The following is a 21,576-nucleotide window of genomic DNA, read 5'->3' as shown; positions in this document are numbered from 1 at the left end:
TCTACCTAGTCCTTGAAGCGGATGGAGAGCAAGGGCAATAATTAAACATTGCATCTACTCTGCAGTGATCTCCAGCAAGTCAGCAGTGATGAGGTGACGGGCACCTCCTGAGCATGCCGGTGGGGAATCACCCCGAGGACCAAACTGGTTGGAGTTTAAAACAAACGAAAAGGGACTTTGAGATGCTCTGCGGCATGATCATACAGCACAGGTCTGTGCCTTTCAAAACCACCAGATGGATTCTGCCCACCAGGATTAAGTTGAACCACTCACTGTGACACCGTGGTCTCCCTGAAGGCAGGGGCCTTGCGATCGTCACCCTGTTTTCACAGATGTGGCACAGAACAGGTATCCGTGATTATCTGCTGAACAAGTGACCTAGGTTCTTGGCTCTTGCTGACTCGGCACACTCCACTCCCCAGAAGCTGTCACAGGCAACTGTGCCCATCTCTGTAACCTGCAAGCCCTGATTCGTACCTCCCTGCCATGCACTCACCTGTCCCCTCTCTATCTGGTGCCCTGGGTGACCTCTGACCTTGGCCCTCCACCATGTATACTCTTGATTTCAAGATCCCCACCACTCTGGGTGTGAACCTTTCTCTGCCATCAGACAAGAGGACAAGGGCCTGGGACAATGTCTCCTGTTTGGCTTCTGTGCACATTTATCTGTTTTCCCTTCTTTTGATAATAGCCCCCTTATTTCCCTTCCAGGAACTACCCCTCCTGTGCTTCTTAGGTATGTGTTTCAGGTAGAGCCTTACTCGTGGCCAACAGAAAACCCTTGGCCACAATGATGGGTTCTAAGACAGGCAATATGATCAAAGTTGGTTCAATGAGTGAACCCATGCCTCGTGTGGCAGTCACTAGGAAGTGACACCCTCCTGCTGGTCTCACCCCTGGAAGGATACAGTCCAGAGCTGCTGCAGCCAGGGAGAGCCTCCCTGAGAATGGTACCAGCAGAGGAGGCCAAGCCGGGAGAATGCAGCAAAAAACTGGGTCTGATTGACATGATTTAATGCCTGGATCAAGTCATACTTGAAGCTGGTATGAGTGAACAATTTTTTTTCTTTTGTCTCTTGCAATCCAAAGTAACCTAATTGATGGAGATTCCTAGTATAAGCCCTGCCCCTGGTCTCTAGGGGCTGGGCTGGCCCCTGACACCCCCAATACTAACTCCTACACATGCCCAGTTTCTATCCTGCATTCTAATCCCTCACACATACGAAGAGAGCACCCAGCGTGCCTCTGGTGTCTAGTGATGGGTTTGGTGTGCAGAGTCTACGCTGGGTGCAGAATACTAACTTTCTTGTCTTGGTGCCAACCGAGGCCCAGAAATATTAAGGAAGGCCTGGGATCTGGAAGGAAACCAGAAACAAGGCCTTACCTGTGGCCCAACATCCTGGGATCCTGGGCCACCTGCCAAGGCTGCTGCACTGGCCCCATCACTACAAACTCAGCAGGAAACTGCCATGTTCTTAGCACAGAGCTGGAGCGTGAACCTGAGGTCTAGTAATAGACAACATGGCTTTGAATCCTGACTGTTGCTCCTGAGCTGTAAACCTTGGCTAAGCCCCCAATCTCTCTCAGCCTGTCTCCTCTGCAAGAGGAGATGATACCTGAGACCCAGTAGGCTGGTTAAAAGGACTCAGTGGACTCACTCGTGGGAACCGGAGTTGGAACACAGACCCCCTTTTCCGGGTCTCAGCACGGTGCCTGGCATGTGGTGAGCAATTCAGCCTCATGGCCCCCCTCCCCTCCCTCACTGCTCTTCGACCATAAGACGTGCTCAAACTGCTTGAAGGTGCCCAAGGCCTAGCAGGAGGGGCTGGACTATGGTCCTTGGCCCTTTGCAGTCCTCCTTAACTTGTGCTGAATGGAGGTCAGGTGGTGGAGCTTAGAAAGCAAATTGCTACTTTGAACCTGGATTTTCATTTGGCCGCTGACATTTCTCAGCCCTTCCACGGCACATCAGGAGCCCCTGAGCTACCTGTGGCATCCTAGCTGAGAAGGCAACAACACACGCTTAATCAGAAATAGCCTGGATTTTTCAACCCAATCCTTATAACTTCCAGAATCTGATTTCTCTGTTTTTGACTGGCAAGTTTTTCCTCTTGAAATCGAACATGTCTGCTCTGCGGAGCAAAGCCTGGCCTTGTTAACCTGGCATCAGAAAGCTGTCTCTGGGCTACCTGGGCTATGAGAAAGTGAGGCCACCTGGAAAGACAGGACCAGCCAGCCACCCTCGCCAGAAGACCTGACAAACCCACTACCAGTTAGGGACCACACTGCTTCGGTAACGGCAGGGCGTGGGTCAGAACAACTCTGCACAGCCACCAGCCTGCACTGAAGGCAGAGCTGCCTGCTGGTCACCCTGTAGGCGAACGCGGGAGCTGGAGGGAATGGAGCGGGAGGCCACCCCAGTCGTGCTCGCTTTCTCACGCAAAAATCTGGTAGAAAGAGTGGAAAAAGGGGCAACGGAAAAGGGGGAAATACGATTTGAAAACAACAGGGCTTGAAGGAGCATCGTGCAGAGAGCTCTGCCTCGTGGCCTGTGAAGGCACAGCTGGTAAGTTAGGCCAAGAAAACGACGTCGGATGGCAGACCACGACACTCACCTGCTCACTCACGCCCGGTGCCCCCACCTGCCCCCTGGCCCCTTCCCCTCACGTGTGTGAGTCAGACTTGGGCGCCATCTCCCTGCCGTGCCCCCAGTGCCTCTCCCCCTGCCCCACGATGCCAGCCCTCCTCGGTTTAGGTGTTGACTTTCCCACAAGAGCTGTAGGCACGAGGGTCAGTTACACGTGTGCACGTGCAGGGGGGCTGCCACTGAGGGGTGTGTGTTCTGAGAGCCGCGGTGTGATGGGCGCTGGGAAGACAGGCTGACTGGGAGGCCGTGTCAGTGGGTGACTGACATCTGGCTCTGCTTTTGCTCCACTGGAGAAAGAGACTGATGTTTACCGAGCGCCCATGTGTAGCGCTGATCCAGACAGACAGTACCTCCCTCAATCCTTATAAAGACCTATGACGTGAGTATTATTATCCCCACCCTAAAGCTGAGAAAACTGATTTCACTAAGGTTAAGTTACGTAGTGAAGGTTACCAGCTTGTTAGTGCCAGAACTGAATTTAAGTCCACAGCTGCCTGATGCTAAAAGCTGTGCTTTACCCTCTTCAGCTGATCAGCCTCTGCCTTTCAGCAGCTCCATACTTGGGGGGATGGGGGCTGTATTTGCTTTCTCTCTCTGTGAATGGCTGTTACAGATGTGCGTGCCTGTGCATGTGCATGTGTGTAATTTTTTGGCCATACCATTTGAAAGCAAGTTTCAGACATCACCTAAATACTGCAGTGTGTACCCCTGAGGCATAAAGATAAGCCCCTAAAAACCATGACATACATCAACAATAGCTCTAACATATCACCTAACACCCCAGCCCATCTTCAGATCTTCCAACTTTCCCAAGAATATCTTGGAAGCTTTTAAAAAAAGAAATCCAAGTTCATACCTTGCATTTGGTTATACAGCTCAGTCTCTTTTACAGATAAAATCTTTGCTTTTTTGATAGAATTCAGGGGACACCGGGCCTTTCCTTCCCTTGCCTGCTCTCTTCCCAGCTTTCTTCCTTTCCAGGTCGACCCATCCTGGAAGTCTGGGGGTGTCCCAGTGCTCGCCTCTCTCCCCTCCCCTCCGTTCCTGGGGCATTTAGGACTAGACCTTAGGAGCTCATAAAAACACAGAATGAGACAGGATCTAAATTCCTATAACACAAATCTGTTTCTACTCGGAAACAGAACCCTTATTTATGGAAAGTGATTTGGAAGTAGTTTTTGACCACTAATGGAATATTCATTTTCCTTTTTCAAATGAATGGAATTACAAGCATAGCAATGGAAATAAAACCAAGTAACCTGGACACACAACAAGTACTTAAACAATAATCAATTAATTATTAAGCAATTTGAAAATCCACATCAATAATGAAACCCCAAGACATCTACTGACTGCCAGGTCAGTGCCAAGCCCTATGGTGGATGTTCCAGGCTCACATTCTCATGGGCCTAAAGGTATGGTTACAAGGCTGCGTGAGATGCACTGCATGTGCCAAGTTCTGGGGCAGCACAAACACAGGAGTGACCAAATCAGTCGGGAAGATTTACCAGAGGGACATGCTCTGAGGGCGGACAGGCAGATCGCCCCGGGCCTCGCGGGCTCTGCCGAGGGCGAAGGTGGAATCTTCAGGGGAGACGGGGAGCAGGGAGGTGGCATGGCCACTTGTGTGTGAGGCTGTGTGGGGAATGCAGTGCGGGGGAGTCTGGAGGCCCGGAGGCCAGTTAGGAAGCTCTGGAGCGGTCCAGGTGAGCGATGACGCAGCCTGAACCAAAGCTGTCAGAGGCGCTGGAGAGGAGAGGGACTGGGCGGTGGCAGAGGGCAGAAGAGAGAGGCTCTGGGGCGTGGGGAGTGGACCTGAGCTTGTGGATGGACCTCGCTGTGGTGGGAGATGGAGGAGGGGGGTGAACGTGGCGCGAGTGCACATTCAGACTGCAGGCCTGTGGTGTGAGGTATCTGGAAACATGTGAACATCTGTCTGAGGTGTTTGGGAGGCAGCGGCTGAGTTGAAGGGAATCGTGTGTGACTTCCAGACTCATTGGGACAGAAGGGGTTTCTCAGGGCGCTCAGAGCTGAGGGTGCTGAGAAGGCATTCGCTGGCTGGGCAGCTTCTCCAAAGCAGCATGAGACTGGCACTAAGTGACCCAGCTCACGCTTATAAAGCACAACTCTCCGTATGCACAGATAAGCAGGCAACCGTATTCCAAGAGCTGCTTCTGGGGGTGTATCCAAACCACTCCGTCCCAGGTCTCTGGAAGCCTGGTAGCGCTTAGTTTGAGCTTTGGTTTAACTGGCTTTTCAAACTTTATGTTAAAGAGGTTTAGAGAGCTTTGCTCTCTAAATAGAGACCTTTCAACGCACACTTTTTGGAATCTAGCAGATTGGAAGACAGGCAATTACTCTGTTTGTAGGATCAACTGGTGGGGGGAACACAACGAAGGGGGCCTTGGAGTGGGTTTGCCCTGTCCTCCCACCTCCTGAGGAGGCCCAGCCCCTGGCCGAGGCCCACAGCAGGTGGCAGCACGTGTGCAGGACTAGAATCCAGTGTCACTGGGTGCCACTGCCAGGCCAGTTCCTCAAGCTGGGGAGGGAGAGCGGCACTCAGGCGAGAGAAGCAGGGGTGCTGCTGGGGGTGGAGTATGAATTAGCTCCTAACTCAAGTAAACATCTTCTGGGCCTGTTTCCCCAGCCGTACAATGGATACGAGGCCTTCTTCCTTACCAGCTAATGTCGATTCGATTAAACGAGTACAGAAGTGAAAGCGCCTGGCCTGTCCACTTATTAAGCGCAGGGAGCAGAGCAGTTTCCATGGGGGTGCTGCCTCTTCTGATTTCTCAGATGGGGAAGGGTCAAGCCAAGACGTCTGGCTGAGGGGCGCCCAGACCCTGCTGGGGAGGGCAGGGCTTCCTCACTCCTTCCCCAGCCACAGAATAGAGAGAATGTCCACTTCCCTGCCCAGGAGAGAAAAGCGTGGGGGAGCCCTTAGCTTCTCTCTGCGCCCTCTTGCTCTCGGCTGCCCAGGGGAGGAGGAGCGTTTCCCTCTGACTTTGGGAGAAGGAACTGAGCAGGCTCTGTGCTCCCGGTGGCCCCGCCCCCGCCCATCAGTCAGTCCACAGGCACCCTGGGCGCTGCCTGCAATTGTCCACGTCTCCTGTGGGGAGTAGCTCAGTCTTTTCAATTTGGAGGTGAGGTTTCAGCAAGCCCATTTGGCCTCAGGTCTAAAGCAGTATTCTCCTTTTAGCCTATTGGTAAAAAAGCTGGCATTTTTACCTCATTTGACTGTCTCCTGGGCCTTATTTCTCATTTGATTCTGAACTTGGGAGAATAAAAAAACTTATTTATAGGGGGCTTCCCTGGTGGCGCGGTGGTTAAGAATCCGCCTGCCAACGCAGGGGACACGGGTTCGATCCCTGGTCCGGGAAGAGCCCACATGCGGCGGAGCAACTAAGCCCGTGAGCCACAACAACTGAGCCTGCGCTCTAGAGCCCGAGAGCGCCGCAGCTACTGAAGCCCGTGCACCTAGAGCCTGTGCTCCACAACAAGAGAAGCCACCGCGATGAGAAGCCCAAACACATTAGCAACCAAGAGTAGCCCCGCTCACCGCAACTAGAGAAAGCCCGCGTGCAGCAACGAAGACCCAATGCACCCCCAAATAAATAAAATTTTAAAAATACCAAAAACACTGCTTAAAAAAATAACAAAGAAAAGCTATTTACAGCCTCCCTAAACCTAAACATTTTCCAAGGTAGGAATAGGTATTCTCAAGTCAGAGACTTTTTTAAAAAAAATTTATTTATTTATTTATTTATTTGGCTGCACCGGGTCTTAGTTGCAGCATGCAGGATCTTTTAGTTGTAGCATGTGGGATCTTTAGTTGTGACACGTGGGATCTAGTTCTCTGACCAGGGATCAAACCCGGGCCCCCTGCACTGGTAGTGCAGAGTCTTAACCACTGGACCACCAGGGAAGTCCCTCAAGTCAGAGACTTTTGAACTCTAAAGAAATCAGACATGATAAGGATGTAGAGGCCAACTAAAAATCCCTTTATTTGCCCTTGTCTGGAACTATTGACATGGCTCATGATGAGGTCTGAGGGGCGTTATGTATGTCTGCTTTAGAAAACAAATGAAATGCTAGTGAGTTCAGTTTGTTGACAAAATATCTTTCAGTTATAGGGTTCAGCTTAGGTCTACAGACAGTGGTCCTGCAGGTGAAGAGGCTGCCCCTGTGGGGCCCTCAGAGTGCCCTGAGCTTACCTCTCTCACTGTTCTCATCACTCTGAGTTGGGCTGTCCACTTGCTATTCTGTCCCCCTTATAACGCCCCACAAGTACTTTTTTTTTTTTTAAGCACATGGTAGGTCTCAATACATGGATGAATAGATGCAGAATTAAAGGGAGGAATGGTCATAGCCTTGAAAGAGGAAGCTCTGGTGCAGTAGAGGCAAGAGAGCACCTTTTCTCCCCCAGGGGGTCTGAAAAGGCCTCCCCTGGGCTCCCTGCCTCCCTGCCAAACGTCTTCATGGAGTCCCCTGGCTGGCTCCATGGGCACTAGCTTTGCAAGGTGGAGGGATTAATGTAATAAAGATCTCAACAGTCTCTGCCCCCAGTGGAAAGCTAACTGTTCTTAGAGAATGAAATCCACAGGAACACAGACTCAAGGCAAGGGTCTTTCTGAGGTTAGTGTGCACTGTCTGGCTAGCTTAAATTATTTTTCCAGGACACATTAGTTTTACTAGACATTTCAAACAGAAGCTGATGTCTCTGCTTGGTGACGGACCTGAAATGGGTTCTGAAGTTGAACTGTCCTGGGTTTCTGTGCTGACAGTGTGGCCCTGGGAAGGTCCCTGAGGTCGGGCTCTGGGTCCACAAAATACAGCTAATGATCCCTTCCTCAAAGGACTATGACAGAGATGACACATGTTTTCCAAGAGGAGAATATGTACTGCTGGGGCTACATGAGTAGTTTAGGTGATACATGGATGGACACTTAAAAAAGTTGTTTTGGATACACCTTTGAAAAACACTGGACCAGTACATCAAACTATGGTTTTACCAACAATCATTGCATAAGATGAGGGTAAAGTTGGTATAAATGTCAGGCTGGAGTCTGTTTAAAGAAAAATATCAAGTAAAAAAAATGGTACAGATGGAGTACAGAGGAGAGAGTGGCAAAAAATTCTGAAATGGAACTCGAAGGACTTCTTTGAGACTACCTAGCCCCTAAAACTCATGTCTGCCGGTAGTAGGTGCTCTAGAAATGCGGCGTGTTCCGGTCAATGGCCCATCAAAGCAGGCGCCCAGGGAAGGACTGAAGGACAAGCTAGTACCAGGGCAAAGCTGGAAAGAGTTAAAAGAAAGAGGTCTGCGGTTTCTGTGGCCCATCCCCCCTGCAGCTAATCTGTCACCTAATGAAGAAGCGGCCGGCACAAGTGAGCTGGCTGGCAGTTCACTTACAGCAAACTGATTAAGAATGTTCAACCAACAGCAGACTGTAGACCTTTCCAGAGAAAATAAATAGAGTGTAGACTGTATGCAAATGTGTTTGTCACTTTGACAGCACGTCTCAATTAAGGCATCTCGCGGCTGTGGGTAGGCTCTGCGGCTGCAGCTGTAAGGGAGAGCCCGCTGCATGGCTGATACTTGGGGCTTGACCTTAATCCACATGCATGCATTAAAAAAAACCCTGCCTTCCTGTACACTTGCATAATGCTGGCAGCCACGTGAGGGAAGTGACAAACTGGGGAAAAAAAGCCACTTTCATCCTCTCCAGTTTACAGACCTGTGAAGGCACAGACAGCTCTTATTTCAACAGAGTTTGGGGTGGCTTTTTTAATTGTTTATCCCCCACCCGTGCGCACACACGCTCTTATTCTGCATTTAGCTGGGAATGACATTAAAGCATCTCTACTTCTCGCTGAAATGGAAAGAAGGTCTTTCTCCATTTCAAATAGGGCCTCCTTTTTTGTGTTTCGAAAACGGAATGTTTAACACCATGAAATCCCTCCCCCTCCGCCCCCTCTTTCTCTGTAATGGGCTCCAAACTCCAGAGAGGGGCTCTTTTCATGGGAAGGTTAGTGTGTGCAGGAATGAGGACAAAGGAAAGCAGGAAGCTGGCTCTGGAATGCCATGCTGGCGACGACTGAGGCTGTGCTTTCAGCAAACACAGCCAGGGAACTGGGGCGCAGATTTCTCCAGCCGGGCCTGAGCCCCAGGAGGAGGCAGCTCCTCAGGGGCGCAAACACTGACGCAATTTGAAGATAATCATTAATCAGATGAGCACTGCCCTGTGGACGTTTCTTTCTTGGGCTACATTTCAATTTTTATAACATCCCTTTTAAGTGTAAAATCAGAAAAGGGGGATGGATGTCCCCAAGTTTAAGACGTATGAATGTATTATCTAAAAATATCGATTACAGAGGAAGATTCTAATGTTTCAACAAACTCATCCCTCACAATAATAACCCACAGCAACAATTTCATTAGTTCCCTTCATTTCTAAATAGCTCAAAGCCTGGTACATAGCAGGCACTTGATAAATGTCTGCTAAAGGCAGGAACGTTTTAAATGCATGCTTCTAGATCATTTAGGTGATAAAATAGCATCATATTTAAGATAAAACCATGAAGATTATTTAAATCATGGGGATGGAATTCATCATCTAATAAATGGTTAAAGAATCAGGTGATTTAAGAATGAATAACCTTGCAAATTCTTGTTACAGTCATAGCTTGCCAACAGAGCCATTTCTCACAAATAAAAAAATTATGACTTTTGCTAATCAAGAGAGTTAATTCAAGAGTAGAGGAGGGTATACAACCTTTTTCAACCAAAAATATAACCACTGATAGGAAATGGATAAGAAAATTTTCAGTTTCTATATGTTTTACTTAAGAGCAAAAAATCAAACAACTGGACAATTTTTAAACGCTCAGGTCGAAAACAGTTGGTTACAGAATCGGATCATGAGAATCGTAGCGTGAGTGTTTACTCTGAGAAGCACGACACCCAGAATTGATTTTCAGGAAGTACATTAATAAAGAACTCCTAATTGATTTTTTTTAAGACTTTGCTTGTTACCTTTTATTTGAAGGTGCAAAGAAGGGCCTGGGATGCTAAAGTGTTCTAATGAGATGCTTAGCTAACAGAGGCACCTTAAACGGAGTACCTTGGAGTGGGGAGGCAGCAGCTGCATTTAATGACTTCATTCAACAGTTCAGCTGGTTTACGACCAGAGCCATACTGTCTCCTCAAAATTTCTGAAAATTCACCTTTTTGAAACATGTTTGCACCAAGCGAACCTTTGAGACGTGCAAAACTCCATGGAGCTGTTTTGTTTTGCCAGAGAGAGCCGAAATGAAAAACTGTTACATGTGCTATATCCTCTGCTGAAACATAACAAAAAGCCCAGATGGAAGGGCCAGGGTACCTACCTGTCCAAAGTGGACTGTGATTGGCCTCCGGTCTTCTCGGAACTTGGGGTCCTTGGCCTCCACCAGTGGGGACGGCGCCGTCTTCGGCAGCTGCTCTTCTGTGGTGGGGACACAGCCATTCTCGGTGATGTCCTGCAGGGAGAAGCCCGGTCAGGGGGTTGGTGTCAGGGTCATGACCCCTGCCATGAGCACAGGGGCTCCATCCAACCCCATCGCTAAGAGGCCTGCCAGGGAACTCCCTCTGGGACATTCTGAGCCTATCCCCCTGCTAAAGATGAAGGAAACGGAAGGCTAACTTGGCCCTTTGACTTTTAAGGAGTAGAGAAACCAAAATCATGCATATTAAATTACAAAGATAACATCATAATTCACAATAGTGTGTGTGGGGGGGAATGTTTCATCCTACTACCTTACATGGTTATTTTAATTTTCAAATATTCACTCTGTCCACACGCAGACATTTAAAAATTACTTGCAATCATAGCTCGTGCATGGTTTTACATTGTTTTTTTCTACTATAAGCATCTCCACGGTGCTCCATAGTCATTAGAATGATAATTAATGGATGCATAATATTTCACTGAGCAGATACTCAATAATTTAATAAACCATTCTTACTACTATTGGGCATTTAGATTGTTCCTAATTTTTTTTTTAACTTTCTAAACATCTAAACATCACAGTGATAAACACTGCAGTCTTTCTTTCTTTTGTATTATTTCTTCTACTGAAATCCCTAGGAATGAAACTGCTTGATCAAAAGACATAAACATTTTTAAGGCTTTTTATTCATTCTACCAAACTGCTTTCCAATTTACACCAACCACCAGCCATGGATGTGTTATCCGTTTCACCGTGCGTGTTAGCCTCATCGTTTTAAAAATGTATTGCTAATTTAAGAGGTGAAAAATTAGACCTCATCGTTGTTTTAATTTGCATTACTTTGATTATTTGTGAGTGTGGACATTTTCTCCACATTTGTTTACTGATGATGTTACTGTTTGTGAAAACGATGTGTTTCTGCTCCCTCTTTCTTAGCCCTAGTCTTTCTGGCAGAGAATGAAGAAAGAGACCGAAGTCTAAGTTAGGATTCTATGACCTGGAGGGTATTTAGGGAGCCAATGTCATTTTTTTTTAAATCAGAAATTTACATTTAATCTGTGCTTGTGATGAATGAAGTCAAATTTTAAGGTAAAGAAAAATCCCAATGTGCCACAGGCAGGTAATGGCTCCTCTGCCTAACGCTGGCAGCTGACTGTACCCATGGGTTCTTTGGGACATGGATGGTGCCAGGTTGTGCAATGTGGATCATATGGCTTTATTCAAGTCATGAAACTTGCTTAAATCTTCACTGAAGCAAGGCAGAGATTAAAGGTACACATAAAAAACATTTAAATCATTGTTTTTTTCTAAGTAAAAATAACAGCTAGAATAAAATAATAAATACAGTTTCCAATGATTTTCATTGCAAAAACAAATACACACTTTGGTCAACAAAACACACACCCTTAGTACTCATTAAATTCTGCACATAAAAGACAAGTGGCTGTTCTTACTTAGTCAGATAGAGAGAACGGTGACACATGGATGAAAGTGATCCCTTACTAAATGATAATGCATTAAGGAAGAAACACATGTAACATCTTTGAGCCTCAGTCTCCTCATCTGTAAAATGGAGCTATGGCAGCTATGAGGAGTAAAGGAGATTAAACAACATACGAGTCTTGAACAGGACTCAATAATAATAACTGAGTACCTACTAATAAGGTATTCAATAAACTATAGGGAGTAAATCAACTACACTTTAATAATAAAAATAAATAAACAATAGGGATCCCTCCCCCACCCCTCTTCTCTATATGTTCAACTCCACACACCCAGCTGAGTCTCTGCACTGCTTGGTAACAACACAGGGAAATGGTGACCTTTTGGTTGTGCGGGGAGGGCTTGCATCAAGTGGCCCCCGAGTCTTAGCCTGGCTGAGGCTCAGTGATGAGAGAAGTTGCCGCCAGCCAATTAGAAAAAGCTTTCTTGGAAAGGGGCTGCCCTAAGGTGCTCAGGTCAAGTGGAACAAAGATGGGGAGGGGCTCCTTCTGTGTCAGAAAGTAACAAAGGGCAAAAGAGGCATTTTGGATCCAGTGGGGTTACTGAGAGGACAGACATAAGAGGTTGAGTAAAGCCAAACAGAAAAAAAAAAAAAAAAAAAAAAAATTCACTTTTAGTTTAGGAAAAATATTGCATGTGTGTATGATTGGTTGGGGAAAAAAATAAAGACATGAAGCAGTAGGGTAATCTAGAAAGAAAATATTGATAGTAATGAAAACTATAAGATGATAACTATTTTTAAAAATGTCTGTGGCCGTTTTGGGTAAAATGTCTTAGTTTAAATTTTTAGGTTAAAATTTTAAGTAAAAATTTCTTAGGTTTTGTTTTTACCATTTAACTACCTGTCTGATCTTTCCAATTCACTCAACCTCTCTGCACCTATTTCTTTATTTTTGCAACGGACACCATCTGCTTGGCAAACTTCAAAGCTACTAAGAGAATGGGTTAAATGAGATGAGATGTGAGGAAGCGTTGAAAAATGTCAAAGTCCTGCACAAATTGAACGTTAGAGCCTTATTCCCTGCAAAATGGAAAAAGCACCATCTAAAAGGAAGAGCTTCCCTGTGCTGAGTGTCTACTACTTGAAGTCACTTCTCCAGACCCTTGACCTTCACTATCACACTTAGTTTCCAGAAGAGCCACAAGGTAAATAGGATTATCGCTCTTTTATAGGTGACGAAACAGGGCTCAGAGAGGGCAAGTTACCCAAGGCTACACGGCTAGAAAGTGGAGGAGCCCAGAGCAATGTGATTTCTGGCATTTATACCATATCGACCCATGACAATAGCACAAGAGAAGGTATTCTGAGTTGAGAAGGTGCTCAACAAATCATCAGGTGTGACCTCGTCCTCAGAAACCCCTTTGTCACACTGATCCTAAGCTGCCGTGCTGTGTGCTATCTGCACACTTATCTTATCCCTATAGACTGAATGCCTTGGGGTTTGGGTTCTCTGCCCCAGAGCCTGGAATATAGTACATGCTTTCTGACGAATCTTTGTTGAATTGAACATTTGGAAGGCAAATGTGTCCAATATACACACGTGCTTGTGCATCAGTAAGCAGTGCTGCACGCTAATTTTCTTTAGTTACAAGAGCCAAAGGTGCCCAAGGCTTCTTACAAAGTCCTGTAGCTCGCCCCACCAGTCTGTTAACTTCTTCACTATTTCCTCCACCTGGGGAAGGATGGCTGCTTCTTCCCAGGGTCCTAGAGAGCAGGGCGGGAGGAGCCCTAGTCAGGAAAGAAATAGGGCCCGTTTACGTCCTCTACTGTAGGTACCAGTAGAGACCTTACACACTGTAGGGATCCAAAACCACAACTCCTGGTGCTCACGATTAAAGAAATTGTGTTCCAAGAATTAACTAAGATGCCATCAGCAAAGAGTATGGGAGAACGGGCACTCTCATACCCTTCTGGTAGGAACACAAACTGCAATTCCTATCAAAACCCTACAAGAGGTAAAGGGCCTTTGGCCCACTAATTCCACTTCCAGAAATTTATCTGGATGAAATAATTAAGAATTCCCGCATGGATTTACCTATGAGGATGTTTGCCTAGAAAAAATGGGAACTAAAGTGTCCAATAATGAGATTAATGAATGTATGTATATCCATCAGATAAAATTATATGTAGCCATTTAAAACAACAACATGTGCAGGAAACATTTAGTGGTCTGAGAAATGGTCAGGATACAGTTAGTGAAAATGCAGGTTATAAAATGAGGTTATTTTATTTTTGCTTGCCGGATTTGTTGAATTTTCTCCAACAAACATGTTTTTCATTTGTAAATGTTCAAAGTGTCATTAAAAAAAAGAACCAAGGGCTTCCCTGCTGGCGCAGTGGTTGAGAATCTGCCTGCCAATGCAGGGGCCATGGGTTCGAGCCCGGGTCTGGGAAGATCCCACATGCCGCGGAGCAACTAAGCCCGTGAGCCTGCGCGTCTGGAGCTTGTGCTCTGCAACAAGAGAGGCCGCAACAGTGAGAGGCCCGCACACCGCGATGAAGAGTGGCCCCCGCTCGCCGCAACTAGAGAAAGCCCTCGCACAGAAACGAAGACCCAACACAGCCAAAAATAAATAACTTAATTAAATTAAATTAAAATTAAAACAAAAAACAAATCAAAATCATGAATCTGGTGGGAAGTGTAAATCTGTTCCTTCCTGAAGAGTCACACAGGAGGAAGACACTAGACAGAGCTGCAGATCAGAGGCCACTGCAGGGCGGCCGATTTCTTCCCAGGAGCCTCCACAGCTCGGCTCAGAGCTGGGACACTATTAGTTCCCATCCCTCGGTAAAGCAAAGGAGTCAGAAAATAATCTGATTCGTATCACCTTCCCCAAGCTGGAATAAAAAATCATGACTGGGATCTAATTTCCACCTGTCTGCAGAGAAGGCAGGGCCAGAGTCCCCAGGAGAAGCCTGGAGGCAGGAACCCAGAGAAGGAAGGGGTCTCTGTGTGGCCTTGGGTGGGAGCTGGGGTGAAGGAGCTGAGGATGTGACTTCATGAGGCAGAGGTTCCAGGAGAACATTCCTGGCCCAGGGGAGGTAGGGAGCAGGGTGCCTGGAAGACTACTCTGTGTGTGGAGGACCAAAAGGGAGAGGATCCCACGCCAGCCATGTTCTCAGGGTTTGTGCCCACAGGTGTGTGGACAGATTGGTTGCTCCAGGTGTGGGATGTGAGAGGACAGAGGGGATGGTAACTCCCATTTGCCGAGTGGCTACTACGTGTTGCTGTTTAAATCCATTACCTCTTCTAATCCTTACAACAATCCAGCAAACATCTGTATTTCCCTTACTTTACAAATGAGAAAAACTAAGTTCAGAGAGGTCTAGTAACTTACTCAATGTCACACAGTTAATATCCTACACAACCAGCACTGAACTCGGTTCATCCATCTGCCTCAGAAGCCTAAACACCACTCCACATTGCAGGGGGGAGCTTTAAAGCCTCCTGGGAGGCCGAGGCCTCCCATCTCTGACTCAGCTTGCTGGGCTCCATGTTCGGATTTGTGCAGTGCCCTTCTTTTCCAGTCTACTTCACACTACAGCAAATGCAAATTAGAATATGAATATTGATATCGAAATAGTATCCAGAGTTGGAATGTCTGTGACTGAGGTTGCAGCGGAGACAGGGAGCTGACAGTTGTGTGATACGGTGTGAAAACGTCTGTTCTACAAGAGTCTACCGGGATCTCCCTGCCCTACACGTGCTTCCTCACTCTCTTCAATACACTAGGAAACGTTTAGCCAGAAACTCAAGCCTTCACTAACCCAACTGTGAGTTTGCTCCTTTCAATCGCACAGACTCTAAATCAACAAGCTCAATTTATCTTTAAAAGATCAAAGATTTAAAAAGGGCGGTGAGGGAATTGCCTGGTGGTCCAATGGTTACGACTTGGTTGGCCCTTTCACTGCTGTGGCCCGGGTTCAATCCCTGGTCCGGCAACTGAGATACTGCAAGCTGTGTGGTGCGGCCAAAAAAAAAAAGGGGGGGCTGTGAAATGGACACAGTTGATTCAGTCATTTTGATTTTGATACTGAAGAAAAAAGATAATTTTTTAGGGGTTCCCCGACAGGCAAAAGAATGACATCCTTATGTAAACATCTTAATGTTTCCTGTAGGTGAGAAAGAATGTGTGTGCAGCCACTGCTTTTAAAACAGGGCATTCTGGTGCCAGCTGCGTACGGCGCTGCAATAGAATGCGATTTGTCGAGAGCCGCAAGCCCAGCCACACAGCATCCTCCTGCAGGCCAGCTCTGGCAGGGAGGTGCTCTGGACAAAAGCACTGCATTCTCCCTTTAGAAAGCGACGGCTGGGTAGCATTCTTTGCCATTTCTTCTTCTTCCTAATTTTGAGCAAGTTAAACTTCAAAGAAGGCCAAGCTATAGAAGAACTTGACCACCTTGTTCCATTTATCCAGAGAAATGTGTTATCCCTCCTTCTTTTTTTGTTGTTGGGCCGAAGCAGAGCAGGTATGGAATAAAGCCACACTACAGTCTCTATTAACAATTATTTGCCAATGGTCACACGGATACCCTGAAAGCGCCTCTTTCAGATGCTTTGAAAGTCTGCAGCACAAATGAACGAGGGATGGAGAAGGGGCCCTGCTCAGTCGTATTAGAGATGGACCCTCCACACACCATGGTGACCTCTCCACAGGTCAGCCCCACATTTTCTATTTGCAATTCAAACCCAAGGCGAGAGTGAAGAGGGCAAGGTTGGGTTCTTGATTATACCTGAGGGGTCACCATTGCTATGCAGAGTTAGAGGAGGCCGGGTGGCAACCCAGTACATTTGAAAATTGGGTCTTTGTTGGGAATTGCCTCAATTTCATAGCAGAAACCAAACTTGAGATGTCTGTATTGGACGCATCTAGGGAGCCACACAGATATGTTGCCACGTAAAGGGGAAGGGGCAGAGGAGAGGAACAAAAAAGCCAAGGAAATATTTTCTACCGCACTGAGAGAGGTCAGACAAAGCCAAGTCCTAAATTAGCTCAGGAAGGGGAGCTGCAGCACTGTGGAAGACCCGGTCCCATCTGTCCCAAACAATGCGAGAGTTTCAATTACAAAATAGCTCTTCCGAGAACAACTGCAAAATATCAAGTCTGAAGAAATCTGTAAAACCGAAGGGGGGGAAAAGTGAAAATTGAAAAGGGTGCACTAATAGATCTGTCAACAGTCCGATGGTGACAAGCCGCATTTCTATGAAATGCCGTCACCATTTGTGTCACCTGAAATGTACTGACACTCTCTACAGAACATTATCTCCTGAAGCTATTCTTGAAAAGACTGGCGGGGGAAGAGGAGAAGGGGAGAAAAGGCTCTGCCTCAGATACCATCAAGGAAAGGAAAGGGAGATGGCGTGAAGGAGAGTGATCTAGATTGTTTAAGTGAACCTTTGAACAACATCAAAAACCTGAGCTTAACTGGTTATCTGCAGAAATGTTACACATCATAAAAAGGGGATTTTCTTAAGGCCCGATGCTTACTCATACGAGGAGGGAGGCAATGGCCTGCAGAGAGTGGATCTGACCAAGGAGGCACACGTGTCCTCTGCTTGAGGAGGGACCCTTTCTTTGCTTACTTTAGGTAATATTCTAATACTAGCCCGATGCAGTTATCAAGGAGGGAAAACCTGGTGAGAGCTCCGCCCTCCCTGCCCCTCCATTTTATATCAGCAGTCCAATTCAGGTACATGTGACTGGGATAGGAGATAAAAAGGTATATTTAGGGACTTAAATAACATCCAAGTAAAGAATTCCACTTGCCAGTCTCTGGCAGGGTGCAACAGACCACAGTTAAGGTCTATGTGAATTTACATTAGCAAGATTTTAATTTCAGGACTTGAATCTCAGCTGCTAAAAATTCACTCTCAGCTGAAACTAAGCATTTGAATCTTAGTCAGAACAAATTATTTTGCAATTAAAGTTAAGGAATCAATTCCTTTGACCATTTCAAGTTAATGAGAGGTCCTTTCTGACTTCCTAAAATTAAAACTGCTTTCAATTTTTAAAAAACTCCCGAGACAGACGAAGGCCCTTATTAGCCTGGTAAATTTCGGGGGTGTGGGAATAATGAAATAAGTGATCTCAAACACCTTTTGGAAAACAAAACACTTGTTTCAGGAAGGCAGTATGAAATACTAGAGTGGTAAGAGCAAACACTGAGGTAGATGGATCTGGAATCGAATCTCGGCTCTGCCAGGCTCGAACAGCATGACCTTGGGCAAATTACGCCACCTTTGAACCGTGGTTCCCTTACACATGAAATGAGAATAAGACCCCCCAGTGTTGTTCTATGGATTAAATGTGAAAGCTCCTGGCCTGGACCATCCTTAGAAAGTGCTTAACGAAGGCTGGCAATGCTATTAATGACGATGATATTCATAACAATATAAAGATGCCCTCTCTGTTGTATGAACCTCTCTGTACAAGTCCAGAGAATCAGGTAGGGGGACTCTTAGTCAGGATGTCGTTTGTATGATTTTATACGATTTTACTGATGGTCCGAGAAGACAATCAGAGCCTCTCCCTGCCCCTCTGAGTCTCACACATGAACTGTGAGTAGAGCCCGAAGTGTCCTCCTCAAACCCACCCTCTGTGCCCTGTTCTGTGTGGCGGCCGCGTGCGTGCCAGAACCATGGCAGTCATTTCCTGGAGATGCTTCTTGGTTTTGGTTACAGTCAGCCCCAGAGCAGAGGTCAGCTGTAGGCGGTGGTGGTGCCGGGATGGGGAGGCCGAGCCAATTTTTATGGACCCTGGTGAAGCTCAGGCCCGGTGGGGCGGGCAGGGGACAGACTGACAGTGGTAACTCTGAACTTGCTTGCCTTTGTGGGTTTAAGCCAGTCTTAATGTTATTTGAAGACAGTTTTTTGTCTGTGAATATTTATAACAGTGTGAAAACTCCCGGACAGCTGGTAATGCATTTTGAAGTGTGCTAACAACACTGTATCAAACAGCCTCTATTGATCACATCGTACTTTTTTGTGGCCACGCATTTCATACATGGTGCTTATACATTTTGAATAAGAACTTCAAGTACCTTTTGCTTCAAGCGGTTTTTCACCTCTTTTATTCCCATTTTTGCATGATCTTTTGCCTGCATGAAAAATTAATTTAAGTTAAGATTCCCTCTCTGTTTCCAGCAGGGACTATGCTTGATTTCAGTCCATCGTGAATCACCTTCTCTGATTACTAGAAAAAGGAAGGAAAAATGGGATCATCAAGTTGAAAACATAATGGCTATGAAAACAAATACAATGTTGAAAGGTTAAAAAAAAAAAATCCCTTAAAGAGGCTACAGAGATTTTATTTTCTGCATTTTGATGGGACTGATTTTTTTTTCCCCTCCGAAGCCCTTCTTCTGCTCTCTGTAATTATTTATCTCCGCAGCCTGGTGACAGCTACCAGTAAGAGGAGAGCAGAAGCTTCTTCAGCTGCAAGATTCAGTATATCTATTACACTTCACCAGGGCAGGGCCTCAGGACCAATTTTCTGCCCAGGCTGAACAGACACATCGCTGGGTTTCTCTGATGCCATTTCTTAAATCTCATTTCGGCAGACACCCTGGCTTTTATTTTCTGTCATTCTAAGACCTGTGTGGTTCTCTTGGCAGCCACCCGCCCCATTAAAATAGCTACAATTTAAGCACAGAAAGGACTAACAAAATTAAAAATGGAAATAAAACAAAACCACCCCAGTTAAGTGGCTCAGAGTCAAATTAGCAAGCAAGAGAAATCATGAGAAAAAATACTTGAGGCCCGTAAAAGATGGAGCATCGGGAACTGGTGTGTTCTCTTATTTTCACTCTGCTGTGGGCACGAGTTTCACAAACAATGCATTTCCTATATAGGGCAGTGATGAGAGAGATGATGAAGAATTTGGGACAAAAATTCGGGGGTGTGTCCCACCAGGAGCACTCTTCAGTAACCTGTAAAGGAGCTGCTTTATTCTAACATTCTAACAAGGATACGTGTAGGAAAGGTCTGCCAGAACACCTGACAGACCACACCTCTGGTTCTCAGGGATGTAGGCGTGGAGCAGCCTGAATTTTAGCCACCCTGTCTACATTTTAAAAGCTAAAACCAGTAGCCTCCCTTTTCTCTATTGCAGCAACTGTGTGTAGAAACATTTTAAATTAAAAATGTCACTGACCTGGTCATAAAACATCAATGCCAAATAATTCTAAGAGCATTGAGAGCTTTAGGAAATTACACAGCAGCCCCCGAACCATCTCTGCAACATAGGATCAGGACTATTTAAGAGTCTCGTCATGCTAAGGAACAGATTTGTTGGGATCCTGAGACCAAGACCAGTACTTACGAACTTATAGACAGTCTTCATGGCTGGGTTTGCTTTCGTTTTTACAGTATTCAGAATTGCTCCACTTCCTTTCTATAATAAAAACGCCAGTTAGCAATTTGGACTGAAGATATAGTAGGCCAACACCAACAAAGACCTCTTCTCTTTAATCAAGTTAAGCCACATTTCATAAGTGTGTAACTTAATTAGAGAAACAGCCCTAGATGGTGACTGGTCCCGGGCAATTAAGTTACGGCCACGGCGGAATCCCTCTGGGGGGGTATGGGAGTGGGTGGCGAATGAGGATGGAGATAAACTAGCTGAGCGGGGAGACCCCAGGCTCAGTAGTTTGCTTGGCGCCTGTCTGCTGGCTGGGAGGAAAGCTCGTCACAGGCTCTCTGAGGCAAGGGTTTCCTCAGAGTGATCTACAGCTTCTCAAGAAGTTCCAGTTACCACGGACAACATTAAGGGAAGTTTAATAACAATGGACTCTAACTAACACCGAGCCAGGGCAGGAAACTGGGGGCCCACTTAGGCAAGATTATCCGGCTACTGTGGCTACCTTAAGCCATGAACCCTTCTTTCCTCACCCTGGTTTTCTGTGTTGTTTTTTAAAAATCACGGTGGTAGGCTGCCTCCCTAACACATACATCTTGACAAAGGGAAAGAATGAATAGCCACAGACGTTCGTCGTTTATACTTTAGTATAAATCCGACACACCGATTCTTTGGCTCTGTTTTTTCAGGAGAGCAGGGGAGCAAAAGGAGGAGGGAAGGCTTTCCCAGTACACAGAGGAGGCAACGCATGTGGATGAAGCGTTTTGTGAGGGCTCACTGTGGGGACGTCCTGGCTTAGGCTCTGAGGGTACCGAGCCACCGGAGGACCCGTCTCTGCCTTCAAAGACCTCCAGTCTGGGGGGTAAACAAGTGCAACCCAAGATGGTGAGAGCCGCACTGGCCGTGTGCACAAGGAGGGTGGTGGCAGCTCACTGTGTGGAAAGGCGGAGAAGGCTTTCGAGGATGAAATATTTGGTCCATGAAGGATGAGTAGGAGCTCATGGTGGGGAGAGGAAGGATAAGAACATTCTAGGGACAGGACACAGCACATAAATAAGTGCAGAAGCTGCAAAGCCATGGTGTGTTCTGTGAGTAACAAGGGCCGTGCATCACGGGAGGACTGGCAAGTGGGGCTGAGAGCCAGACAGGGTCAGCCCACAGAGGGCCAGCACAAGGAGTCCACACTCCAGAAGATTTTTAACCAAATGCATCACATAATCAGATCTGTGGTAATTCCAGCTGATTTGAATGGAGAGAGAGACCTGATCCAGTGCGTATACAACAGAGTAAGATACGCTATGTAATTATTAGGATTAACTTTTAGCACAATTTTTGGTAACTGCCTGCATTAGAAAATTTGAGCTTTAATTAAGAACTTCAAAATCTGACCTAGAAAGCATTCTCTGTTGTAGGATAATAGGAAATTTTCACCCACTCACATATTCCACACTGCTTTCCAAAATTACTCAGTATCCTATTTCAATGGTTCTTTAGAGTATTAAAACTCCCTTTATCAATCAATCAACAAGTCCTTATTGCTTGTCTGTGATTTGCCAAGTGCCGTGTTTGGCCATATG

The 21,576-nt window shown here is 46.3% G+C and overlaps 1 protein-coding gene across 1 annotated transcript in view; it reads right to left on the bottom strand.

The window, feature by feature from the left end:
• DENND1A (DENN domain containing 1A) overlaps window positions 1–21,576 on the bottom strand; it is a 548,251-nt gene that overhangs the window by 41,796 nt on the left and 484,879 nt on the right. The window contains 3 exon segments of the mRNA XM_082843076.1: window positions 10,037–10,168; window positions 18,684–18,740; window positions 19,964–20,035. Coding sequence (XP_082699202.1) covers window positions 10,037–10,168; window positions 18,684–18,740; window positions 19,964–20,035 — 261 coding nt within the window.

This window comes from Leucopleurus acutus (assembly GCF_964270905.1).
Source record: "Leucopleurus acutus genome assembly, chromosome: 7".
Taxonomy (NCBI): Eukaryota; Metazoa; Chordata; class Mammalia; order Artiodactyla; family Delphinidae; genus Leucopleurus; species Leucopleurus acutus.
This window is presented reverse-complemented; position numbering and strand designations above follow the sequence as displayed.